The sequence below is a fragment of the Microtus oregoni genome, unplaced genomic scaffold (genome assembly GCF_018167655.1).
Source record: "Microtus oregoni isolate MIOR12 unplaced genomic scaffold, Mior012 000025F_ref0000491, whole genome shotgun sequence".
NCBI lineage: Eukaryota > Metazoa > Chordata > Mammalia > Rodentia > Cricetidae > Microtus > Microtus oregoni.
In genome coordinates, this window is record NW_024543084.1 from 14,253,568 (window position 1) to 14,275,368 (window position 21,801).

At 50.2% G+C, this 21,801-nt stretch overlaps 1 protein-coding gene across 3 annotated transcripts in view; it reads left to right on the forward strand.

Moving 5' to 3' along the window:
* Window positions 1-5,659: 5,659 nt before the first annotated feature.
* Window positions 5,660-21,801, forward strand: part of Miga2 (mitoguardin 2) — a 29,161-nt gene continuing 13,019 nt past the window's right edge. For 2 of the 3 annotated variants that reach the window (XM_041675027.1, XM_041675028.1), the window contains exons 1-6: window positions 5,660-5,779; window positions 9,872-10,104; window positions 11,155-11,365; window positions 13,873-13,985; window positions 14,699-14,816; window positions 15,013-15,149. In XM_041675027.1, coding sequence (XP_041530961.1) covers window positions 10,009-10,104; window positions 11,155-11,365; window positions 13,873-13,985; window positions 14,699-14,816; window positions 15,013-15,149 — 675 coding nt within the window. In that variant the 5' untranslated portion in view covers window positions 5,660-5,779; window positions 9,872-10,008. Of the gene's footprint in view, window positions 5,780-9,871; window positions 10,105-11,154; window positions 11,366-13,872; window positions 13,986-14,698; window positions 14,817-15,012; window positions 15,150-21,801 lie in introns of those variants that run through there. The other variant, XM_041675029.1, reaches the window with a different exon arrangement.

A 21,801-nucleotide genomic window follows, 5' to 3' on the forward strand; every position in this document is an offset into this window, starting at 1 on the left:
CCAAGGATTCTCTGCCTCATTTCTCACTAGCCATAGGAGCCCAGGAACTGCGATCCTGGGTTTGAAGTGGCTTCCTTTACCTGGGTTCTCAAGGCTATGTGGTAAATTCTTTACCCATGGAGCCATTTTCCCTAACCTGTTTTTTTGCTTTGAAATTTTGTGTATTGTGTATGTGATAGGGGGACACAAGAAAGCTGTAGCACATATGTGGAGGTCAGATAACAACTTTTACAAAGGTTCCTTCATCTTCAGGCCACACTCTGGCAAGCTCCACCACCTGCTGAGCTACCTCTCTGGGCTCTGGTTATTTTGTTTGTTAAACAATTTATGTGTGTGGTTATTTTGTCTGCATGTGGCTATATACCCTGTGTGCAGCGCCCAGAGAGGCCAGAAGGTGATGGATCCCTGGAGAGCCTCCAAGTAGGTGCTGGAGATGAGTGGTCCTGGGAAGTCAGGATCTCTGAAGAGCAGCCAGGGCTCTTAACTGCTGAGCCATCTCTCCAGTCCCTGTTGTTGTGTATGTGGGAACATATGTCACATGTGTATGAGCACCCATGGAGACTAAAAGAGGGTGTCAGATCTCCTGAAGCTGGAATGAGAGGCAGTTGGACAGGCTCGTATGGAAGCTGAGAACCAAACCCTGGTCCTATGGAAGAGCAGCGGCTGCTCTCACCCGCTGAGACACTCCTCCTGTCTGGGTTTTTGTTGTTGTTGTTTTTTGCTTTTTTTTTATTGGTTTATGTTTTGCTTTTATTTATTTGTTTTTTTTTTTTTCATTCAAGATCTCATGCAGCCCAGGCTGGTCTCAGGTTTACTCTACAGTGGGAGATGGCTGTGGCTCTCAGGGTTGCCACTCCCAGCTGCAGACGGTGTGTGCTGTGGGCACAGAGGGATGGAAGGGAGGATGGATGTTTACTCAGTGGGATGATGAAATTGGCCTCATTTGTCACCGCCTCCCTCATCGCCGAGTTTCCGCCTACAGTGAGAACATTCCGGATCCACCTCTTTAGGGGACTGATCTATTTATTTACTTTTGTTTTTTTTGAGACAGGGATTCCCCTGTGTAGTCCTGGCTATCACTCTGTAGACCAGGCTGGCCTCGAATTCACAGAGGCCTGGCAAGAGGTGGGGTCTTTAAAATATGCAAAGTTGCAGGATGGTGGCAGTGCCATCAACACCTTGTTGATTGGTTGTTGTCACTGTGCCACTTGCCATAGACCCCTATTGACAGATAAGCCCTTGTCCCCGCTGGTTCCACGTCCCCTTGTTCTACTGCTGCTCCTATTTCATCACTCTTTCTCTGTATTTGAACTCTGTCTCTAGTTCGGTGAGACCTGTGGCTTGGGAAATGGGCTTGGTATCCGTTTCTAGTTGTTCTTGTTCCTAATTCAAAGCTTCGTCTTTTTAAAAAGGGTTAATTTTTACTAGTTATTATTATTCTTTTATGTTTATAGGTGTTTTGCCTGTATATATGTCTGTGTATCATGTGTGCAATGCCTGAGGTGGCCAGATTGGGTGTCTGATTCTCTGGGGCTGGAGTCCAGATCATTGTGAGCTGAGCGTTGAAGGAGCTGGAAACCAAACCTATCCACGATGTTTGAAAAAGTGCCAAGTACTTTTTGCTACTGAGCCATCCTCCAACCCCTCCTTCTGTCCTTCCTTCTTCTTTTCTTTTTTCTTATTTTTTGGAGGGTCTTATTATGTATCTCTAACTGCCCTGGAACTAGCTATGTAGACCAAGTAAGACTTGAATTCACAGAGATTCTCCTGCCTCTGACTTCCCAGTGCTGGGATTAAAGGTGTGTGCACCAAATCCAGCAAAGCTGATCTCTCACCCAGAACTGTTCCTCAGCTGGTGCCTTCTGGCTTTGTCCATCTGTCTGTGCAGGGGTGAACCTGAGTCACCTGGGCATTGATTCAGGCATCTGGGCGTTGTTCTAAAAGCAGGTGGGCCCAGGCACGTGGCGTCTGGAAAACACTCTGGGAGACTGGCAGTGCAGTAACTTGCTCCATATGTGGCACCTGCTGTCCACACACAGCTGTAACCCACAGGCCACAGGTGTCTGTGTGCACTGTCTTGCATAAAAACTTGTTCATCTTGACTATTCACTTACTTACCAGTATCTATCTATCTATAGCTGGCAACAGTGACCATTAGACAGAATCCAGCCCTGTAATTTACAATTACATATTCATTCTTTCATTCAGTAACTGGAGGCTGGAGAGACGGCTCAGCTGTTAAGCCCAGTATATTACTCTTGCAGAGAGCTGAGTTCAATCCCCAGCGCCTACATAATGCCTCACAAACAGCAGTAACTCCAGTTCCAGTGGATAGGGGAATCGGGAGGATGGGGACCACCTCTTCTGGCCTATGCAGGTACTACCTGCACCTTTTACACTCAGTCGTTTCCTTCTTGATATTAAAACAATAAATATTTACTACAGAGAACTTGGATGTAGCTGGGCGAGGATGCGCATACTTGTAATCCCGGCACTTTGGAAGATTGGTGGCAGGAGGATCCAGAATTCAAGGTCAAGCAGGGCTGTGGTAGGACACACCTTTAATTCCAGCACTTGGGAGGCAGGGGCAGGCAGAACTCTGTGAATTCAAGGCTAGCCTGGTCTACAGAGCAAGTTCAAGGATACACAAAGAAGCCTGTCTCAAAAACAAAAAAAATTCAAGATCATTGCTGGCTACACAGAGGTAGACTGGTCTACACAAAACTGTCTCAAAACAAAAACAAAAATGAAACAAGGTCCTAGACTATAGCTCAATTCGGTAGAGTGCTTCCCTTCCATTCACGAAGCTCAGGGTTCCATTCCTAGCACCTATAAAACTGTTTAGTTTCATACACCTGTAACCCTGAAGAGTCCAGGAATAGAATATAGAAATAAAGGGTGTAGGGTAAAGGACCAGCCAAAGAAACCCACCCTGGCTCTGAAATCAGAGCCAGTGAAAGAAACACATCCTCTGAGACCCAAGCCAGTGAAACAAATGCTTTAGCCCTGAAACAAAAACCAAAGAAACACACTTTGTCCTAAAATAAGAGCCAGTGAAAGAAATATGCCCTGGCCCCAAAACTAAAGCCAAAAAATTTTAGGCCAGTGACATAAACACAATTTGGCCCTGAAATCAGAGCCAAACCTGGCCCTGATAAACTAAACAGAACACCAGCCAATTCCTATGCAGGGAAACCAACCAATCCCTGAGCAGAAAACCAACCAATCCCTGAGCAGAGATCTAGCCAATCTGAGCTCAAGGGACTGAAAGCTGACCAGTTTTCACCCTGAAAATCTTCCTGCAAAAACTCCACCCCTGAGAAGTCCTGCACCTGTTTAGTTTGCTGCTGCCCCTTCTCCGTCCTGGGAGAGGGCAGAGGCAGCCACTCTCCTGCACTCTTCCCTCCCAATAAATCTCTTGAATGAGGTTTGGGTGAGACCTTCTTTTGCTGGAATGCAGCTGAGGAAAGAAGTAATAACTCTTAGCTAGAGTGGAAGAGATCTGTAACACTTTCAATTGGAAAACCTTCCCCTAGCTGAGTAGAGTTGATTACAAGCCAGGGCACCTGAACCAAACTGTAACAATTTCGCTGGGGAAGTTCTCTCCTGCTGGGGCAGAGCTGTTACACTTGGGAAACCTTTTTCTAGAGCAGGGCTGTAAACTAAGCATAATGTAACCTGTGATGTTCCCTGGCACCCGACTGCCAGAATACTCTTCCACCAGAGATGTAACAGTATTCCCTGGCCCTCGACTGTTAGAATTCTCTTCCACCCGACCTGTAACACTTAGTATTCCTTGGCTCCCAAATGCCAGGATCCCTTTCTATCTTAACAGCTTTTACAAAAGGCCCAGCCCAGGAATATAGAAATACAAAGTAGTAAGCCCAAACACATTTTGGGAGAAAAAAAAAATAAACCTGGCAGCTACTGTTAACTTTAACAAACACTTTCTGCCTTAAGAGCAGACATCCTAGCTGGGCGGTGGTGGCGCACGCCTTTAATCCCAGCACTCGGGAGGCAGAGGCAGGCGGATCTCAGTGAGTTGGGGACCACCCTGGTCTACAGAGCTAGTTCCAGGACAGGCTCCAAAGCCACAGAGAAACCCTGTCTCGAAAAAACCAAAAAAAAAAAAAAAAAAAAAAAAGAGCAGACATCCTGGCAGCCACTGTGTACAGGAAACTATTTTTTTTTAAAGATTTATTTATTATGTATACAGTGTTCTGCCTGCTTGTATGCCTGTATGCCAGAAGAGGGCACCAGATCTCATTATCAGTACCTGGGAGGTGCCATGTGGTTGCTGGGAATTGAACTCAGGACCTCTGGAAGAACAGCTAGTGCTCTTAACCTTTGAGCCATTTCTGCAGCCCAGGGAACTTTTAATAATTGTTTCCTGCCTTCCATCTTCCCAGCTAGGCAGGTCCTGCAGACAAAGGTTAGCTCCTAACTATTGCCTCTATGGGACCCTCTGCTTGTATTCCCTTAATTTTTAATTGTCCCCCTATGTGACTCTACTCTGTCTTGCATTCTTCCAGGGACAGGTAAAAGCGGCTATGTCGGCCACAGACTTTTACAAACATCCTGAGTTAGCATCCTAACTTCCTATAACCAAAAGCTGTAAAACTTAAAATGTAATGTGACCTTGCGTCTGACCTCAAGGTTGTAAACACTCTTTGACCAACACCCAGTGCTTGATTTTAATAGAAGAAGAGGCCCAAACCAGCCCCCATTGCCACAGCTACAGAAGCCCGATCTCTGGCTGTGGCCACAGCTCTAGCTGATAAGCTTTGTGCGTCCTGTGGTGATCTTTTTTTTTTTTTTCGCTTTTTCTGGAATAAATTTTGCTTCTGGTTTAATAGACTTTGGTGGTCTGTCCCCCATCACTGCGTGATCCCGGACCCAACAACCCTAGTACTTACTTGGGAGACATAGGCAGGAGGATCAGGAGATTCAAGGGTGTCCTCAGCTACAAAATGAATTCAAGGCCAGCCTGAACTGTATGAGACCATGATCTTAAAGCAAATAAATAGGGGCTGTTGACAATGGCACACACCCTTGATTCCAACACGTAGGGGGCAGAAGTAGTCAGATCTCTTGAGTTTTTGAGGCCAGTCTGGTCTACAGAGTGAGTTCCTGGTCAGCCAGGGAAACCTTATCTTGAAACCTTATCTTGAAAAACAAAATTAGAAAAAAAAAAAAGTAGGGGGGAGCGTTATCTGTCAGTCTCCAAAGCATGGATCCTTTAGAAACCCTTTCCGGAGAGTTTGGTAAACAGAGACCATTCCAGAGACAACGACGCTAGGGATGCAAGGTACAGAACAGGGCAGAGACTGGCAAGGGATGAAGAGGAATGTCAGGAAAGCCTGAAACGCTGGCATTTGAAAACTCGCTCTCAACTGCAGAAGGGATTAGTCGCTGGGCGCGACGGCTATACCAGCAGCCCCAAGCAGCCACTAGCTCCACCCCCTTCTGAGTAGCTCCGCCCCATTTTCCTGCGGCCCTCTAATCCTGGTAGCCAATCGGAAGAGAGAACAGGCCATTCCACACCGCAACCACACTTAGGGGGCGTGGCGGAAAGCGGGGGGAGGCGGGGTCGACGTGGGCACGTAGCCCGTCCCATTGGCCAAAGGCCACGGCGGCGCCGAGCGATCTGGAGACGTTCGTTGGTCCTAGCAGTGTCGGGCTGCATTGAGGCCACGCCCCCGCTCCCCGACAGGGCCTGGTTTGGTTGTGTTGCCGCCGGGAAAGGAGACGCTGCCCTTCCGCAGCGATGGGATCCTGGGTGAGTGGCAGCCACTGCGCGGGCGAGCAGCGCAGCAGGGTCAGGAGTGAGGCTTGCAGAGCATGGAGCCCAGCTCACGCAGGGGTCCGCGGCCCAGCTTGTCCTCTGAAGTGTCCAGGGTGGGATGAGTGGGCCCCCTGGACCAGGCGCGCGAGAGGATGCCTGGCTCTGGGGGTGGAACGAGGAGGGAGCTGGGTCAGAGAGGAGACTCCTGACCTGGAACGCCGTGGGTACTTGCCGGCCTGAAAGGAGCAGGTTTGCCGGCTGTAGGCAGAACCTCAAGGATGTTCTAGGGAGGTGGAGGCCAGAGAGAAAGGTCCCTGCTCTGGCTCCGCAAGGAGCAGATGCTGAAGCTGGGGATATTGCCGATATCTACTCTGGGGATGCCTAGTCTCCAAAGAGATCCCACAGAGATGTCCCGGGATCGAAAAAAACAGGATATGAGGCAGAGGGTGGCTTAGGACCGTCTGGTCTGGGACCATAGCTGGGTCAAGGTGGAGCGAGAGAGAATGTTCAGGCCAGAGTCATTAGTAGGGGTGTCTTGCCCAAGAGAGGAGGGCCTGGGATGGAAACCCGGGATATCAGGTCTAGTGTGCCATGGTGGAGGAGTAGACGAGGCGGCTGGCATTAGAAGTGAGAGGCAGGCATGATATGGTGGTGTTGAGCTTGGACCCTTCTTTTCTGTGAAGTGACCTTTCTCTTGATGGGCACAGCCAACACTAACTGGACTTTCCTGCAAACCTGACAGGCCTCTCTCCCCACCTCCACCTGCCTCAGCCCTAGCACAGGCCTTCCTCAAATTCCATGTGGCCTTCTCAGAAGTTCAAGGCCCCGAAGCCCCTCAGGTTTGGAGTGGGCAAGCAGCAGACAGGAACTAGGATGCTCACCTACAGCCTTGGGACCTCATCTCTCAAAGCCTCCCTTTGTGTATCTTTGTGGTAAACGGTGGCTACCTCGAGGGTCCTGAGAACCACTGCACGCTCTTGCTCAGAGTTGTCACAGCGAACTGGCCTGTTGAAAAGCACAGGCAAGAATATCTCCTGTCATCAGATGCCCTTGACTCCCACCCAAGGCCAAGCCAGGCTGGAGTTTGGAGGAGGACCTGTGAAGGTTATAGCTCACCTCACAGCCTCCAGGCAGCACATCTGCCCTTGACATGGGGTAATTTCTTCAGCCACACTCACTCTTGCCCGCCCTCTGCTCCACTCCACCCCTCAGCCTCAGCGCCAGCCTGATCGGGCTGTGTGCCTTCCCCACTCACCAAGGATAAGCTGTTCCTTGTTCATCTCTTGTGCTGGCCACCATCCCAGGAAGACAGGGTCTACCCTAGCCTGTTCATTCCTTCCTCTTGAGAACCCAGGAGTCGTCCTTGAACTTGACCGTAGCAGTGGGCGCCCCCTGTAGGGTCTTGGGGTCTCGGTTATATGTGATCAAACCACTGATCTGGCCTCCGGATAAGATGGTGGGGAGTCCCTGAGGTGGGTTTTGGGGACCCAGAGGAGGCTGTCTTCGCCCTCTGTGGCCCTGCTGGGGCTGCACCGCCTGCCCCTGCTGTGTTTAGCGGTATCTAGACCTTGAAGTACCCTCTCTCCGCTTTGGACTCCTGGCTTAGGCTCTGGAGACTCAGTTTCTTCCTCAGAAGGTGGGAGAGGCAGGGAGAAACATCTGCCTGTATAGTTGGCTCTTGACAGTAAACTCAGCACTCGTGAGATCAAAGGGAGAGAAGTATCTTGAATTCAAGGCGAGGCTGTGCTGCAGTTTGAGACTGTTTCAAAAATAAATATGAATAAAAACAAACAAAAACCCATCGCGACCTCCAGATCAGCACAGACCTTTAGGCCGCAGGAAGTGAAGCATTCCTAGCTTTGTGAAAAGAACGCCATGCTTCTCAGCCCGGAGCCCGAGAGAACTTTATTTAGAAAATGACCTGTATGTTTAAAAAGGCTGAGAAAGTGCAGAAGGCCCGAAGTTAGAGGGTGACCTATTTATCTCCCAGTCTCTGGGTTCTTTCTGCAACCAGCCTGCCACACACGCTGCCTTCTGCTCCCAGGCAGGTAGGTGTCTGTATATGGTTGTTGCCTGCCTGCAGGGGCAGCGTGGGGCCTGGGATTCTAGATGCACCCTTGGTGTTCATCCCACTCAATGAAGGCAGCCCCCCCCTCCCAAGTGCTACATGCTAGACAAGTGCTTTAAAAAAAAGTGAGGCAGGCCGGGAGGTGGTGGTGCACGCCTTTAATCCCAGCACTCGGGAGGCGGAGGCAGGCGGATCTCTGTGAGTTCGAGGCCAACTTGGTCTACAAGAGCTAGATCCAGGACAGGAACCAAAAGCTACGGAGAAACCCTGTCTCGAAAAATCCAAAAAAAAAAAAAAAAAAAAAAAAGTGAGGCAGGTTGGCCTAAATTGCCCAGTCATTTTTGGAACTTTGATCCTCCTGCCTCAGCGTCCTGAGCAGCTGGGATCAGAAGCCTGTAGTGAGGTGCCCAACCCCTGAGAACACGCTTGTTTTTTTATTTTTTTATTTTTTTTTTTTTAGTTGTTGAAAAAAAAAATTTCCGCCTCCTCCCCATTTCCCATTTCCCTCCCCCTCCTCCCACACATTGCCCCCTCTCCCCCCTCCCCCCTTCCCTCCCCTTCTCCCCCTCCCCACCACTCCATTCCCCCTCTCAAGAATGAAGAGCAGTCCAGATTCCCTGCCCTGCTGGAAGTCCAAGGTCCTCCCACTTCTATCCAGGTCCAGGAGGGTGAGCATTCAAACAGGCTAGGCTCCCACAAAGCCAGTTCATGTATTAGGATCGAAACCTAGTGCCATTGTTCTTGGCTTCTCATCAGCCTTCATTGTCCGCCAGAGAACACACTTGTTTACATCTCTTTATTTTTGCTCATGTGTATACCTTTTTTTAAAAAAAATTAAATGTGTATGTGTGGGGTGTTTTGTGCATGCATGTGTATGTGTGTGCACCATACATGTACCTGGTACCTTCAGAGGGCAGAATAGGCCATCAGATCCCCTTGAGCTGGAGTTAGAGACAGTTGTGAGTCACCATGTGGGTGCTGGGAATCAATTGAACATGAACTTTCTGGAAGAATACCCAATGCTTTCAACTGCTGATCCAACCCTCTAAACCCTAGGCTTTTTTGTTGGGTTTTTATTTTTGTTTTTTGAGACAGGGTTACTCTATGTAGCCCTGACTGTCCTGGAACTTGCTTTGTAGACCAAGGCTGGCCTCAAACTCACAAAGATCCTCCTACCTCTGCCTCCAAAGTGCTGGGATTAAAGGCATGGATCACCATGCCCAGTTTAAAACATTTTTTATTGGGGCTGGAAAGATGGCTCAGTGGTTAAGCATGCTTGCTTCTTTTCCAGAAGACCTGAGTTCACTTCTCAGCACTTATCAGGTGGTTCACAACTGCCTATAATTCCAGCTCCAGGTATCCGGTGCCATCTTCTGACCTGCAAGCATCTGAACCCATGTGGCATTTACACACACATAAACAAAATAAATTGTGTATTTGAGTGTTGAGCACCTGCCGGAGGTGCACGTGGAAGTCGGAGAGCAGCTACGGGGTCAGGTCTCTCCTTCGTGTCTAGGCTCATTTCTGTTGCTCACATAAAATACCTTAGCAGAAGTAACTCGGGCAGAAGGGGTTTGTTTGGCTTGCTCCAGGGACAGTCCATCACTGGGAGGAAGTCACAGTGACAGAATCTCATGACACCTGCTTGCATTACATACGCAGTTAAGAGGCAGAGAGCAAAGAACACAGTCCATGGCTCTAGCCCAGAGAGTGGTGCCACGCTGTGGATGGGTCTTTCACCTTAATTAGCATAGTTAATCCCTCATGGATATGCTCAGAAGCCGGCACCCTGAGTAACTTTAGATTTTTGTCAAGCTAGCAGCACATTGGACCTGGAGAACATTCTGGAGAATTCGGCGGTCAGGCTGGCTCAGCAAGTTCTTTAAGCTGCTTGGCTATCTCACTGACCTGAAGCTTTTTGGCAGGATTGGGTATTGAACATGGGGAGGGAGCCTCCACTGCTCAACCCCAGCCCTGTTTGCCCCTTCCTGTGTCTCATCCGGTCGTCTGTCCCTCAGCTCTGTGGAAGGACCTTCTGTTATGTGTGCCCCTGCCTTGCTGGCATGTGGGTGGTGCCCAGGACCCGGCCAGAGACCAGTTGAAGACCTCGGAAGCTCTTACCCCAAGAGTTCCCGCCTCGGGTGCTTGGTCTGCCATGGCGTTCCGTCGTACTGAGGGTATGTCCATGATCCAGGCTCTAGCCATGACTGTGGCTGAGATACCCGTGTTCCTGTACACGACATTTGGTCAGGTAAGATGGGTATGGTCCTACCCAGGGGTCCTCAGCACCTGGGAGAGCTGAATCCGTATCATGGCTATACTGTGTGTCTTTAGTTAATTTCTCATTGCTGTGATGAAATACCTTAGCAGAGGAAGAGAGCATCTGGGCTCACAGTTCCAGTGGGCTATAGTCCATTGTGTGGGAGGCTTGGCAGCAGAAGTAGGAAGCAAACAGGCTGACAGGTGCAAGCTTACCAGTGCTTAGCCCCCTTTCTCCACTTTCCACAGGGGACCTTGCCCTGCCCAGTAGTGGTCTCCTCCACAGTTAGGATGGAGAGTCCCTGGTGCTGGAGAGATGGCTCAGAAGTTAAGAGCACTGGCTGTTCTTCCAGAGGTCCTGAGTTCAGTTCCCAGCAACCACATGGTGGTTCACAGCCATCTATAATGAGATCTGGTGCCCTCTTCTAGCATATAGGCATACACACAGACAGAGCATTGTATACATAATAAATAAATGTTTAAAAGAACAAAGACAGAGTCAGGGCCTTCAGCTCAGCCTTCACCCTAAGGCTAGGTAACTTCTTGACTTCAGTTTGTCTATGGGCATGCTGACTAAATTCCTTAACGCCCCCTAAAACTTTGTTTTGTGGGACAGAGTTCCACCTGGGCCAGCAGCAGAGAGTGGCCAGGATGAGCCTGTGTGAGTGGAGTGGTCTGGAATAGTGTGTCATTAGCTCCAGATATCATTGGGAAATGGAGCTGTCAGGTCTGGGTTTGAGTTGTGTGTTGGTCATTTGGAAGGTGGTAGAGACTGACAGATGGCGCAGGTCAGGCCCTGGTGCAGTGCCTGGTGCTGTGCCCCTGCAGGCACGGAATTGTGACCAGCAGTGTGCAGGGCACACCGGGGCCCAGGTCCTAGATTCATCTCCTCAGCAATGTACTATGCTGTCTTTATATTTCTGGTTCACATTTGAGAAAAACTGCCTGATTTACTTTTTAGTGTCCCTTGTCTTGTGATCGGCAGAGGAACACTGTGCCCACACCTCAGTGACATAACCAGGCCACCGTCTCTTTCCTCCAGTCTGCATTCTCCCAGCTGCGGTTGACACCAGGCCTGAGGAAGGTTCTTTTTGCCACAGCCCTTGGGACTGTGGCCTTGGCCCTGGCTGCCCACCAGCTGAAGAGGCGCCGGCGGAAGAAGAAGCAGGTGGGCCCTGAGCTGGGAGGTGAGCAGCTGGGTCCAGTACCCCTGCCCATCCTCATGGCCCGCAAGGTCCCTTCAGTGAAGAAAGGTAGGTGTGTGGTAGGGGAGTCCTGACGTCATCACAGTTGTCACGGTTCAGCGCTCTTCTCTGTGGGGTCTTGGGCTAGTGCCTTCCCTCCTCACAGCCATGCTCCCTGAAGTAGGAAGGCTAGAATCATTCCTTAAGACCCTAGGCTCAGTCTTGGTGGGTGGTGTCGGTCCTGGATGTCTTCATTTCCTCAGAGGACACAGGTCAGGGCCTAGGGGTGCCAGTTTCCTCCTGCTCAGGACTAGGAGGAGCCATGGGCTTCAGGAGCCCAATCATATTTCTCGTATTCCCCTTTTTAAGTGAAAAGGGATTTGCATGTAGTAATGCAACCCTTTTAGTGTATCCTTCTGAGCTGGAGACAGGGCCGTCAGAGAAATAAGCCACTACGGGGAAAAAACCTTTTTTTTTTCTTTTTAAATTTATTTTCACCAAGCAGTGGTGGCGCACACCTTTAATCCCAACACTTGGGAGGCAGAGGCAGGTGGATCTCAGTGAGTTTAAGGCCAGCCTGGTCTACAGAGTGAATTCTAGGACAGCCAGGGATACACAGAGAAACCCTATCTTGAAAAACAAAACAAAATTATTCTGGTGTTTATATGTACACGTGTGTAGGTGTGTACTGTGGTGTCCTTGTGGAGGTCAGAGGACAGCTAGAAGAGTACTTCTTCCACCTTGTGGGTTCTGGGGTCAAGCTGAGGTCATCAGGCTCAGCAGCAAATGCCCTGCCCATCGCACCATCTTGCTGGCCCTAGAAGGCTCTTAGCAGCCCCTGGAAATCTTGCCACATGTCATTGTCCTTTTGTTCTCCTCCCAAGGCAGAGTGTTCCCGTAGGTTCTCAGCTTGAGAGAGTCAGTTTCTCACCTTGCAAAGTAGATTTTAAAGCCAGGTGTGATAGCGTGCCTGTAATTCTAGTTCTGGAGGCCAAAGCACGAGGGTGGACAGTTCAAGACTGCCGTGGGCTGCAGACTGAAACAACCAAAATCTATATGAAAAGTCAAGAAAGATAAGGAAAATGAGGTTTCAAAATTGCTTTATTCGTGTATTTTGGGTTTATTTATTTACTGGGCATGTACCATGGAGTACATGAGGTGATCAGAGGAGGCTTGTGGGACTTGGTTCTCTTCTGCCACCACATGGGTCCTAAGGATCAATGTCAGGCTGTCAGGCTTGGTGGCAAGCCCTTTCCCTGCTGAGCCCTCTTCCCAATCCTGTTGTTTAAGATCTATGTGTTTATTTTGTGTGTATGAGTGTATGAGTGCTTTGCCTGCCTGTGTGTATATCCACTGTGTGCCTGTGGAGGGCGGAAGAGGGCACTGAGTCACCTGTGACTGGAGTTAGGGATGGTGTGAGCCACCAGTGAGGCCTCGGCGTTGCCTTCGCCTTGCACCTTGTCTGAGATGTAGTCCTTGGTTTTCCACAGCCGAATGCACAGGCTAGCTGCCCTTTAGCTTCTGGGAGTCTCTAGTCTTTGCCTCCCATCTCTCCCTAGGAATGCTGGGATAACAGACATGGACCACTTCATCTGACTTTACATGGGGTCTGGGGATTTGAACTCAGTTCCTCATGCTTGTGTGGCAAATGCTTTACCCATTGAGCCATCTCCCAGGCTCTTATTCTCCCACCTGCACCCCCCGAGTCGGGGATCACAGTGCCTGTGCCCACCGTGCCCAGTTTATGTAGTGCTGGAGGTCAAACTCAGGGCTCCTCTAGTTGAGCTAGAGCCTGGCCCTTTCATGTTTTTATGTTGTCTATTCTTGCAGGGTAGGGTGAGTGTGTGTGTGTGCCGGGGTGGATGTGTGTGTGCTGGTGTGTGTGCGTGTGTGTGCGTGTGTGCCAGGGTAGGTGTGTGTGCCGGGGTGTGTATGTGCGCCTGGGTGAATGTGTGTGCCATGGAGTGTGTGTGTGCTGGGGTGGGTGTGTGCAGGTCAGAGGACAACTTTTAGGAGTTGGTTCTTCCTTCATCGAGGATTGAACCAGGTTGTTCGGCCTGGCAGCAAGTGTCCTTACCTGCTGAGCCACCTGGAAAAGAGAATTCTTTATCAGTCACTCAATCAAGCACACAGGCAAACCAAGCAAGAGGTAGGGAAGTGACCCTGCCTTGCTCTCAGCTTGTCCCAGTATTTGGAGCCCGCCAGTGGGCCTGGCCCTGTGTTAAATCAGCAGGCCACAGGAAGGGCCCCTTTCCTCTGCCTCTCCCTACAACAGTATACTCTCAGGGCCATCTGCTGGTGTTTTGCCTTAGGAGCTGAGGCCATCAGAAAGATGAGGATGGCCGGGCGGTGGTGGCGCACGCCTTTAATCCCAGCACTCGGGAGGCAGAGGTAGGCGGATCTCTGTGAGTTCGAGACCAGCCTGGTCTACAGAGCGAGTTCCAGGACAGGCTCCAAAGCCACAGAGAAACCCTGTCTCGAAAAACCAAAAAAAAAAAAAAAAAAAAAAAAAAGATGAGGATGGGCTGGATGGTCCGGGTGGAGGATGTGTGCAGGGTCCACCCTTCTCCCTACAGGCTACTCCAGCCGGAGGGTTCAGAGCCCCAGCAGCAAGAGCAACGACACTCTCAGCGGCATCTCCTCCATCGAGCCCAGCAAACACTCAGGCTCCTCCCACAGCCTGGCCTCGGTGAGGAGCCAGGGCGGGATCTGTGTGGGGCAGGTACCACCAGGACACTCCTGGACTCTGCCCTGAGCAAGCTTCTGGACTGTTAGATGAGAGAGAGGCCCCCTTCATTCTTCACATCCTCATGTGTGAAGTCGGCCTTCAGAGGCTGGGGGTGACGGTTGGAGGCACCAGTTTGAGATAAGTGTGTAGGCGCCAAACAGGAGCTTATCCGGAGGCTTGGGCCGCAGACACTGAGCAAGTGCCTGGGAGCTGTCCAGGATGGGGCCGGGCACTGAGGGTCTAGAGATAAGGATACAAAGGTGAGCACTGTTGCGCTGGAACTCAGCTTTGTGAGTCCATTCAGCAAGGACCCGGCTGTAGCTCTAAGCCCGGCTCTGGCTCTGCCCTTGCCCTCAAGTCTCCTGTGGTAAGGTCGAGGCCACTCTTGTGGTGGGGAGGCTCAGAAACAAGGCGGCAGCTGTCCATCCTCCTTGTCTGACTGGTAGAGCCGGGACTGGGGTCCAGTCTGGTTTCATACATGGCTGTTGGTATCAGCCTGTGTTTCTTTACACCAGCAGTTTCTGTGGTGCATCGTCAAGCTGTTCTGGGGTTATGGGTGCTGGCCGAGCCCCGGGAGATATCTAGGAGGGTGTATGGCTTGTGGTCAGCCTGTGGGTGGGTTTAGAGGGGGCCCACAAAGGGCCTCACTTCTTATCTGTATCCTTGGTCCCCAGATGGTAGTGGTCAATTCATCCAGCCCCACAGCTGCGTGCTCAGGTTCATGGGAAACCAGGGGGATGGAGGAGTCTGTGCCCACCACCGATGGCAGTGCTGAGAGCCTCTATGTACAAGGTTTGACTTGCGGGGAGAGCCCAGGGTCTCGGGTAGGGTAACAGTGTGCCTGGGGGGAATGGCCTAAGAATCTGAACAAAGCAAGTCACTTCTTCAGTTACTGCCCCACCCCACATTGACCTTGGCCTCCCTGCCATGGTGCGCCCCTGTAGGCTGAGACCGGGAGCTGACCCTCCCTCCTCTCACCTGTTCTCAGGCATGGAGCTCTTTGAGGAGGCCCTACAGAAATGGGAGCAGGCCCTGAGTGTAGGGCAGAGAGGGGATGGAGGCAGCACCCCCACACCAGGGGACAGCTTCCAGAACCTAGACACCTCGTCAGAGGCACCGTCAGAGGTAGGTGGTCTTCCACAGCCACTGTGTGGGGAAGTTGGCGGGGTGGACAGACTGGCTCCCGTGTGACCCCTCCCGCAGTCTCAGTCCATGAAAGCTCCACCTAGAATAGCATGCTAAGTGCTAAGTGGAGCCTGGTGGACAAGTCGCGCATTGATGATGATTAGATGCTTCTCAGCTCTGTTTGGGAGAGGGTGGATATGCTGGTGCAAGACCATAGGAAATGGGGCTCTTGTTAATAGCAGACTGGATTCTGCAGCCTTTGGGTTTTGTTTATGGCTTTTGGGAACACCACTCAAGTTGTTTATTATAATTCTATAATTTATTTATTTGTAAGATTTTATTTTTATTTTTTTAATGCATGTTTCCCTGCATGTATATCTTAGTACCATGTTGGTGCCTAGAGTCCAGAAGAGGGTATTGGATTCCTTGGAACTGGAGTTAGGGTTGTGAGCCACCCAAATGGTGCTGGGAACCAAACCCAGGTCCTCTAGAAGAGCAGTAAGTGCTGTTAACTGCTGAGCCATCTCTCCAGCCCCCACCCCCATTTTTTTCTGGTATTTTTGATATACGGTCTTTCTATGTTGCTCTGGCTATCCTGGAACTCACCCTGTAGACCAGGCTGGCCTCGAACTCACAGAGATCCTCCTGCCTCTGCCTCCTCAGTGCTGGGATTAAAGGCGTGCGCCATTACTTCCAGCATTCTCTCATTCATTCGTTCATTCATGTTTGCATATGTGAATGTGCATGCCCAGGTGCATGTGTGGAGGTCAGAGTCCAGCGCAGGTGCCAGCCCCTGCCTGCTGCCTTGTCTACGGTGGGGGTCTTGTTCACTGTATTCCATGCAGCCTCAGGGGATTCTCCCTGTCTGCTCCTCGGATGCACACACCACATCCAGCTTGACATTAGTTCTGGGGATTCAACACTGGTCCTCATGCTTGTGTGGCCAGTGCTCCATCTACTGCACATGTCCCTCATCGTGTGTAGGCAGTGGGCTAACAGTGTGCAGGCAGATGGAGCAAGACTGGACTGACGGTCACCTGTGGGGTGTTGTGGAGAGAAGGTGAAAGGCTCTCATCTTACGTTGTCAGTGCCCTTCTCTTCTGTTTGTTTAAAAAGACAAAACTCAAAAAAATGTGGAATTAAACTGAGAATCTTGCATGGGCCAACTGCAGAAGGGTTACACCCCCGCCCTGTGTTTGATGGCTTTGAGCACATGTGCTTGGCCTTGTCTTGTGTGGGTGTCCGTACCTTGTGGGCTATTGCTGTTTTATCCTTTACACAGCCCCAGAGCCCCGGGCTCCTGTTCTCTGCCCGAGCAAGGTCAGGTGGGGACCTACAGCATGATTAATAAAAACCCAGTGACAGATAGTAGGGTTGAACCTGAAGACCAGAAAAGCGAAGCAGCTGGCCACTGGCTCTTTCTTCTACCTCAGTCTGAAAATGGCGATCTTGCCCCCAGGAATCTCAGAATGAGACTGTGTCTAAGAGCTGTCTCCTCTATAGGGCTGGGATTAAAGGCGTGCACCACTACCGCCCGATTTCTGTAGCAAACTAGTGTGACTACTAGGATTAAAGGTGTGTGTCAGCACTGCCTGACCAGTGCAGCTCTTTTACTCTCTGATCTTCAGGCAGGCTTTATTTATTAAAATACAAATGAAGTATCTACAGGGAATCTTCTTGGGGAGCAGCAAGATGTCTGGGAACCAGCCAGGAAATGGCAGCAACCTTAGACATTAGAAATTTGGGGGAGCCTGGGTGTGGCAGCTCTCACCCAATGCTGGGGAGGCAATGAGAAGGTCACAGAAAGTTCCAGGCACTTGGGCTACAGAGTGAGTTCCAGGTCAACTTGGGTTTCAGAATGAGACCTGTGTCAAACCAAATAAACCAACCCAGGGGAATTTCATAGAGACTTGGCTGCTCAGATATCTGGGATATCGGGATATCACCGAGCGCAGGCCCCAGGACCACTTGTGAGTCTGGCCAGTAGGGTTGTGTCTCCTCTCTTCCAGCCCTGTGTGTGCACCTCCACAGAATGGGACCAGATCGATTGGGTGCCTGGTAAACAATGTGCAGGGCAAGCGTGGGTGGTGCCTTCAGGGCTGGGCTGGGTGGTGCCTGGCACAGGCAGTTACAGGTAAAGGTGCACTTCTGTTGCCCACGTGGAAAGCTGAGCTCAGAAACCTGTCACTCAGAAGTCATGGAGATAGTGGGGTGTAAAGATGAGAACCCCACATGCCATAGACCTTCACTGCTTGTGTGTGGGCCAGGAGGAACATTGAAGGACGTGGCATTGGTTCCCCACTGTATTTACTATGCTGGTTTTATCTGTGTATACATAGACAGGGCATCTCTGTGTAGTCCTAGCTGGGTTATATCTGTGTGTACATAGACAGGGTATCTCTGTGTAGTCCTAGCTGGGTTATATCTGTGTGTACATAGGGTATCTCTGTGTAGTCCTAGCTGGGTTATATCTGTGTGCACATAGACAGGGTATCTCTGTGTAGTCCTAGCTGGGTTATATCTGTGTGTACATAGACAGGGCATCTCTGTGAGTCCTAGCTGGGTTATATCTGTGTGTACGTAGACAGGGCATCTCTGTGTAGTTCTAGCTGGGTTATATCTGTGTGTACGTAGACAGGGCATCTCTGTGTAGTTCTAGCTGGGTTAGAACTCTTAATGTAGATCAGCCTGGCCTCAGACTCACAGAGGTATATCTACATCTGCCTCCCAAGTACTAGGATTAAAGATGTGAGCCACCATACCCAAATGTGTGTGTGTGTGTGTGTGTGTGTATGTATACTTTTTCATTATTTATTTGTGTATATGTGTGTGCCAGCACACTGTGATGTGCATGGAGAGATCATGTGGGAGTTGCTTCTCCTTCCAATTTGTGGATCCTGGGAATCAAACTTTGGTCATCGAGGCATGGTGACATGTGACACAGAGCCATCTTGCCAGCTGTCTTAGTTAGAGTTTCTTTCTTTTTTTTTTATATATATATTTATTTATTTATTATGTATACAACATTCTATCTGTGTGTATGTCTGCAGGCCAGAAGAGGGCACCAGATCTCATTCCAGATGGTTGTGAGCCACCATGTGGTTGCCGGGAATTGAACTCAGGACCTCTGGAAGAGCAGGCAATGCTCTTAACCACTGAGCCATCTCTCCAGCCCTTAGTTAGGGTTTCTATTGCTGTGAGGAGAAAGGGTTTTCTTGACTTACACTTCCATATTGCTTTTCATCAGTGAAAGAAGTGAGGACAGGAACTCAAACAGGGCAGGAGCCTGGAGGCAGGGGCTGATGCAGGGGCCATGAAGGGTGCTGCTTACTGGCTTGTTCTTCATGGCTTGCTCAGCCTGCTTTCTTATAGAACCCAGGACCACCAGCCCAGGGATGGCCCCACCCACCATGGGATGGGCCCTCCCCCATTGATCACTAATTGAGGAAATTTTGCCGTAAATTTGGATCTTATGGAGGCCTTTCCTCAGCTGAGGCTCCTTCCTCTCTGACTCTAGCTTATGACAGGCCGACTAACAGAACCAGCCGGTACACTAGCCTTTGTTTTTCAGATAGTGCCTGACTGTGGAGCCCCGAGTGGCCTGGAACTGGCTGTGTAGAACAGGCTGACCTCAAACTCACAGAGGCCTGCCATTGCCTCCCAAGTGGTGAGGCTGAAGGTGTGCACTACCACACCCGGTTTGCCAGACCTTAAATTACATTATGTGTGTGTGTGTGTGTGTGTGTGTGTGTGTGTGTGTGTGTGTGTGAGAGAGAGAGAGAGAGAGAGAGAGAGAGAGAGAGAGATATGCATGGATGATGTCCCACAGTGGACTTGTGGAGGTCAGAGGGCAACTTACAGGAATCAGTTCTGTTTTTTCACCTTGTGGAGACCTGAGAGTTGAACTCAGATTGTCAGCCTTGGTAGCAAACTCTTTGACCAGCTGATGTATCTCACTGGCTCACCATCTTCTTCGTTGTTATTTTAGATTTATTTAGTTTACTTAACGTGTGTGAGTATTTTGTCTATGTGTATGTATGTTCAGCACATGTGTGCCTGGTATAAACCAAGGTCAGAAAGGGGTCAGATCCCCTGGAACAGGTTCCAGATGGTGGTGAGCCAGCATGTGGTGCTGGGAACAAATAGAGCCTGGGTCCTCTATAAGAGCAGCCAGAGGTCTCAGCTCCTAAGCCATCATTCCAACCCCGTGTTAACATTTTTGTTTGTTTTGTTATTTGAGATTGGGTTTCTAGCTGTCCTGGAACTTGGTCTGTAGACCAGGCTGGCCTTGAGCCCACAGAGCTCTGCCTGCCCCTGCCTGCTAGGTGAGTGCTAGGATTAGAGGTGTGCACCACCCCCAGCTCCTGTGCTGGCATCTTTAACAGCTGTGTTGGGCAGTGTTCCTGTGTTTTGGGGGGTTGTGTCTATCAGTCTCAGTCTTCTCATAAGTCCCTGCATATGTTAACACTCACCCCCACATTTTCTCGCCTCCTCCCGCAGCCCTGTGCGCTCTGGCCATGACTGGCGTTCCTTTGCTGATGCTGCCTGGCTTTTCCCGTGCTTATCTGTGCATATGTGCTAAAACTTTGATTCCTTTTGTGGTTGTTTTGTGGGGAGGCATGGTACACACGTGGAGGTCAGCAGACAACTTTAGGAGTTGATTCTCCACCTATGTCATGTGGGTCCTGGGGCATGAGCTCAGGATTGTTGGCAAGCACCTTTATCTGCTGAGCCCTGCTGCTAGCCCTCATCTGTGTGTTCCTCTGGAGAAATGTCTGTTCTGGTCCCTGTGTGTGGGATTACGACACATCGGTTGTTTTCAATCTTACGGTGCTGCCATTGAATGTGCATGTCCCTTTGTATATTCTACGGGCACACCTGTTGTTTCTAATCTTTTGATGGTGCTGTTGAGCGTCCCTGGTATGCTCTAGGCTCAGTTCTTTTTTCAGCTCTATGACTTACAGGATCTTCTGTCCTGGGAGTTTTCACCTTTTTGCTATCTTTGAGACATGTCTCTCCACATATCCCTGACTACTGTCCTGGAGCTCACTCTGTAGACCAAATTCACTCTGGCCTCAAACTCCCAGAGATTTCCCTGCCTGTGCCTGAGATTAAAGATGTGTGCCACCTTGCCCATAGAGTTTTCACATTGTTGTTGGCATCCATTGAAACACACGAGACAATTTTAAATTTCTGGATTAGAGGTGAAGCTTAGCTGGTAGAGTGCTTGTTTACCATGCACCAAGCCTGTTGTGGGATATTTGTACCCTTTGTGAAGTTGTATTTGCTGTGGTTGGTGTAATAAAAAGCTGAACAGCCAGTAGCTAGGCAGGAGGTATAGGTGGGATATCCAAGAAGAGAAAGGAAGGGGAGGAGTCAGGGTGCACAAGAGATGCCAGGAGACACGGAAGGAAAGAGGAGGTGCAAGACGGAAGAGGTGACGCCACATGATAGCACTGACTAGTATAAATGGGTAAAATTATAAGAGCTAATTAGGAACAAGCCTAAGCTATAGGCTAAGGTTTCATAATTAATAAAAAGTCTTTGTGTTATTATTTGGGAGCTGGCTGGTGGGACAGAGAAAGACTCGCTACACAAGACCTGGGTTCCATCCCCAGCACCACATAGGCCAGGAATAGGCCAGCAATCCCAGCACTTGGGAAGTGGAGGCAAGAGGATCAGAATTTTTTTTTTTTTTTGGTTTTTCGAGACAGGGTTTCTCTGGTTTTGGAGCCTGTCCTGGAACTAGCTCTTGTAGACCAGGCTGGTCTCGAACTCACAGAGATCCGCCTGCCTCTATCTCCCCGAGTGCTGGGATTAAAGGCGTGCGCCACCACCGCCTGGTGAGAATCAGAAGTTTAAGGTTATATAGTAAGTTTGAACTCAGCCTGGGCTACCTGAGACATTGTCTCAAAACAGAAGCTTTTTTTTTTTTTTAATTCTGAAGTTCACGGTGTCTGCTTTTCTCAAGTCGGTTGAGCTTCTGTGTCGTGTGTGCAGCTTTGACCTACCCACAGTTATTGCCGGAGAGCTGACAGACGTCTTCGGGAGCTGCCAGGCAGGCTCTGCTGGCCATGCTAGGAATCCAGCAGAGTGTGGCCTGTGACCCAGAATCCTGTAGGTCTGGTCCAGGTCTCTCTCCTGCCGTATTTTAGTAAACACCCTGGGACATTTAACCACCTTCAGTCTTCTCTCTGTAGTATCCCTGCTCCAGAGAGATGCTGTGAGGCTAAGCCTCACAGCTCTTCTGGCCCTTGCTCAGGCCTGATTGGCCCTCATCTGTCTCCTCCCTAGGCTCTGGTTACTGTAGCAACAGGCTCTACTCTGGTTGCCTCCACCTCCATGGAGAGAGTAGTTAGGCTAACTCTTGTCTCACCCTGGGACCCAAGCCCAGAAGCCTGAGGGTGAGAGGGAGCAGCACCCCACTACAGAGCTCACAAACTCTGTCCCCACACCAGCTCCTACCCTCCGCCTTAGGCCTAGGCCCTGCTTGTGCCTTCTTGGAAGCATTCTCCTGCCACCTGCATCCTGCCTAGACAGCCAGGCCTTTGCTGCTTAGCTTGCTACCTGCAGGCCATAACGCTCACATGTCCCTTGCTTAGTGACACCTCAGGAACAACTACTACTCTGTGCACCTGTCTCTCGAGTCCCC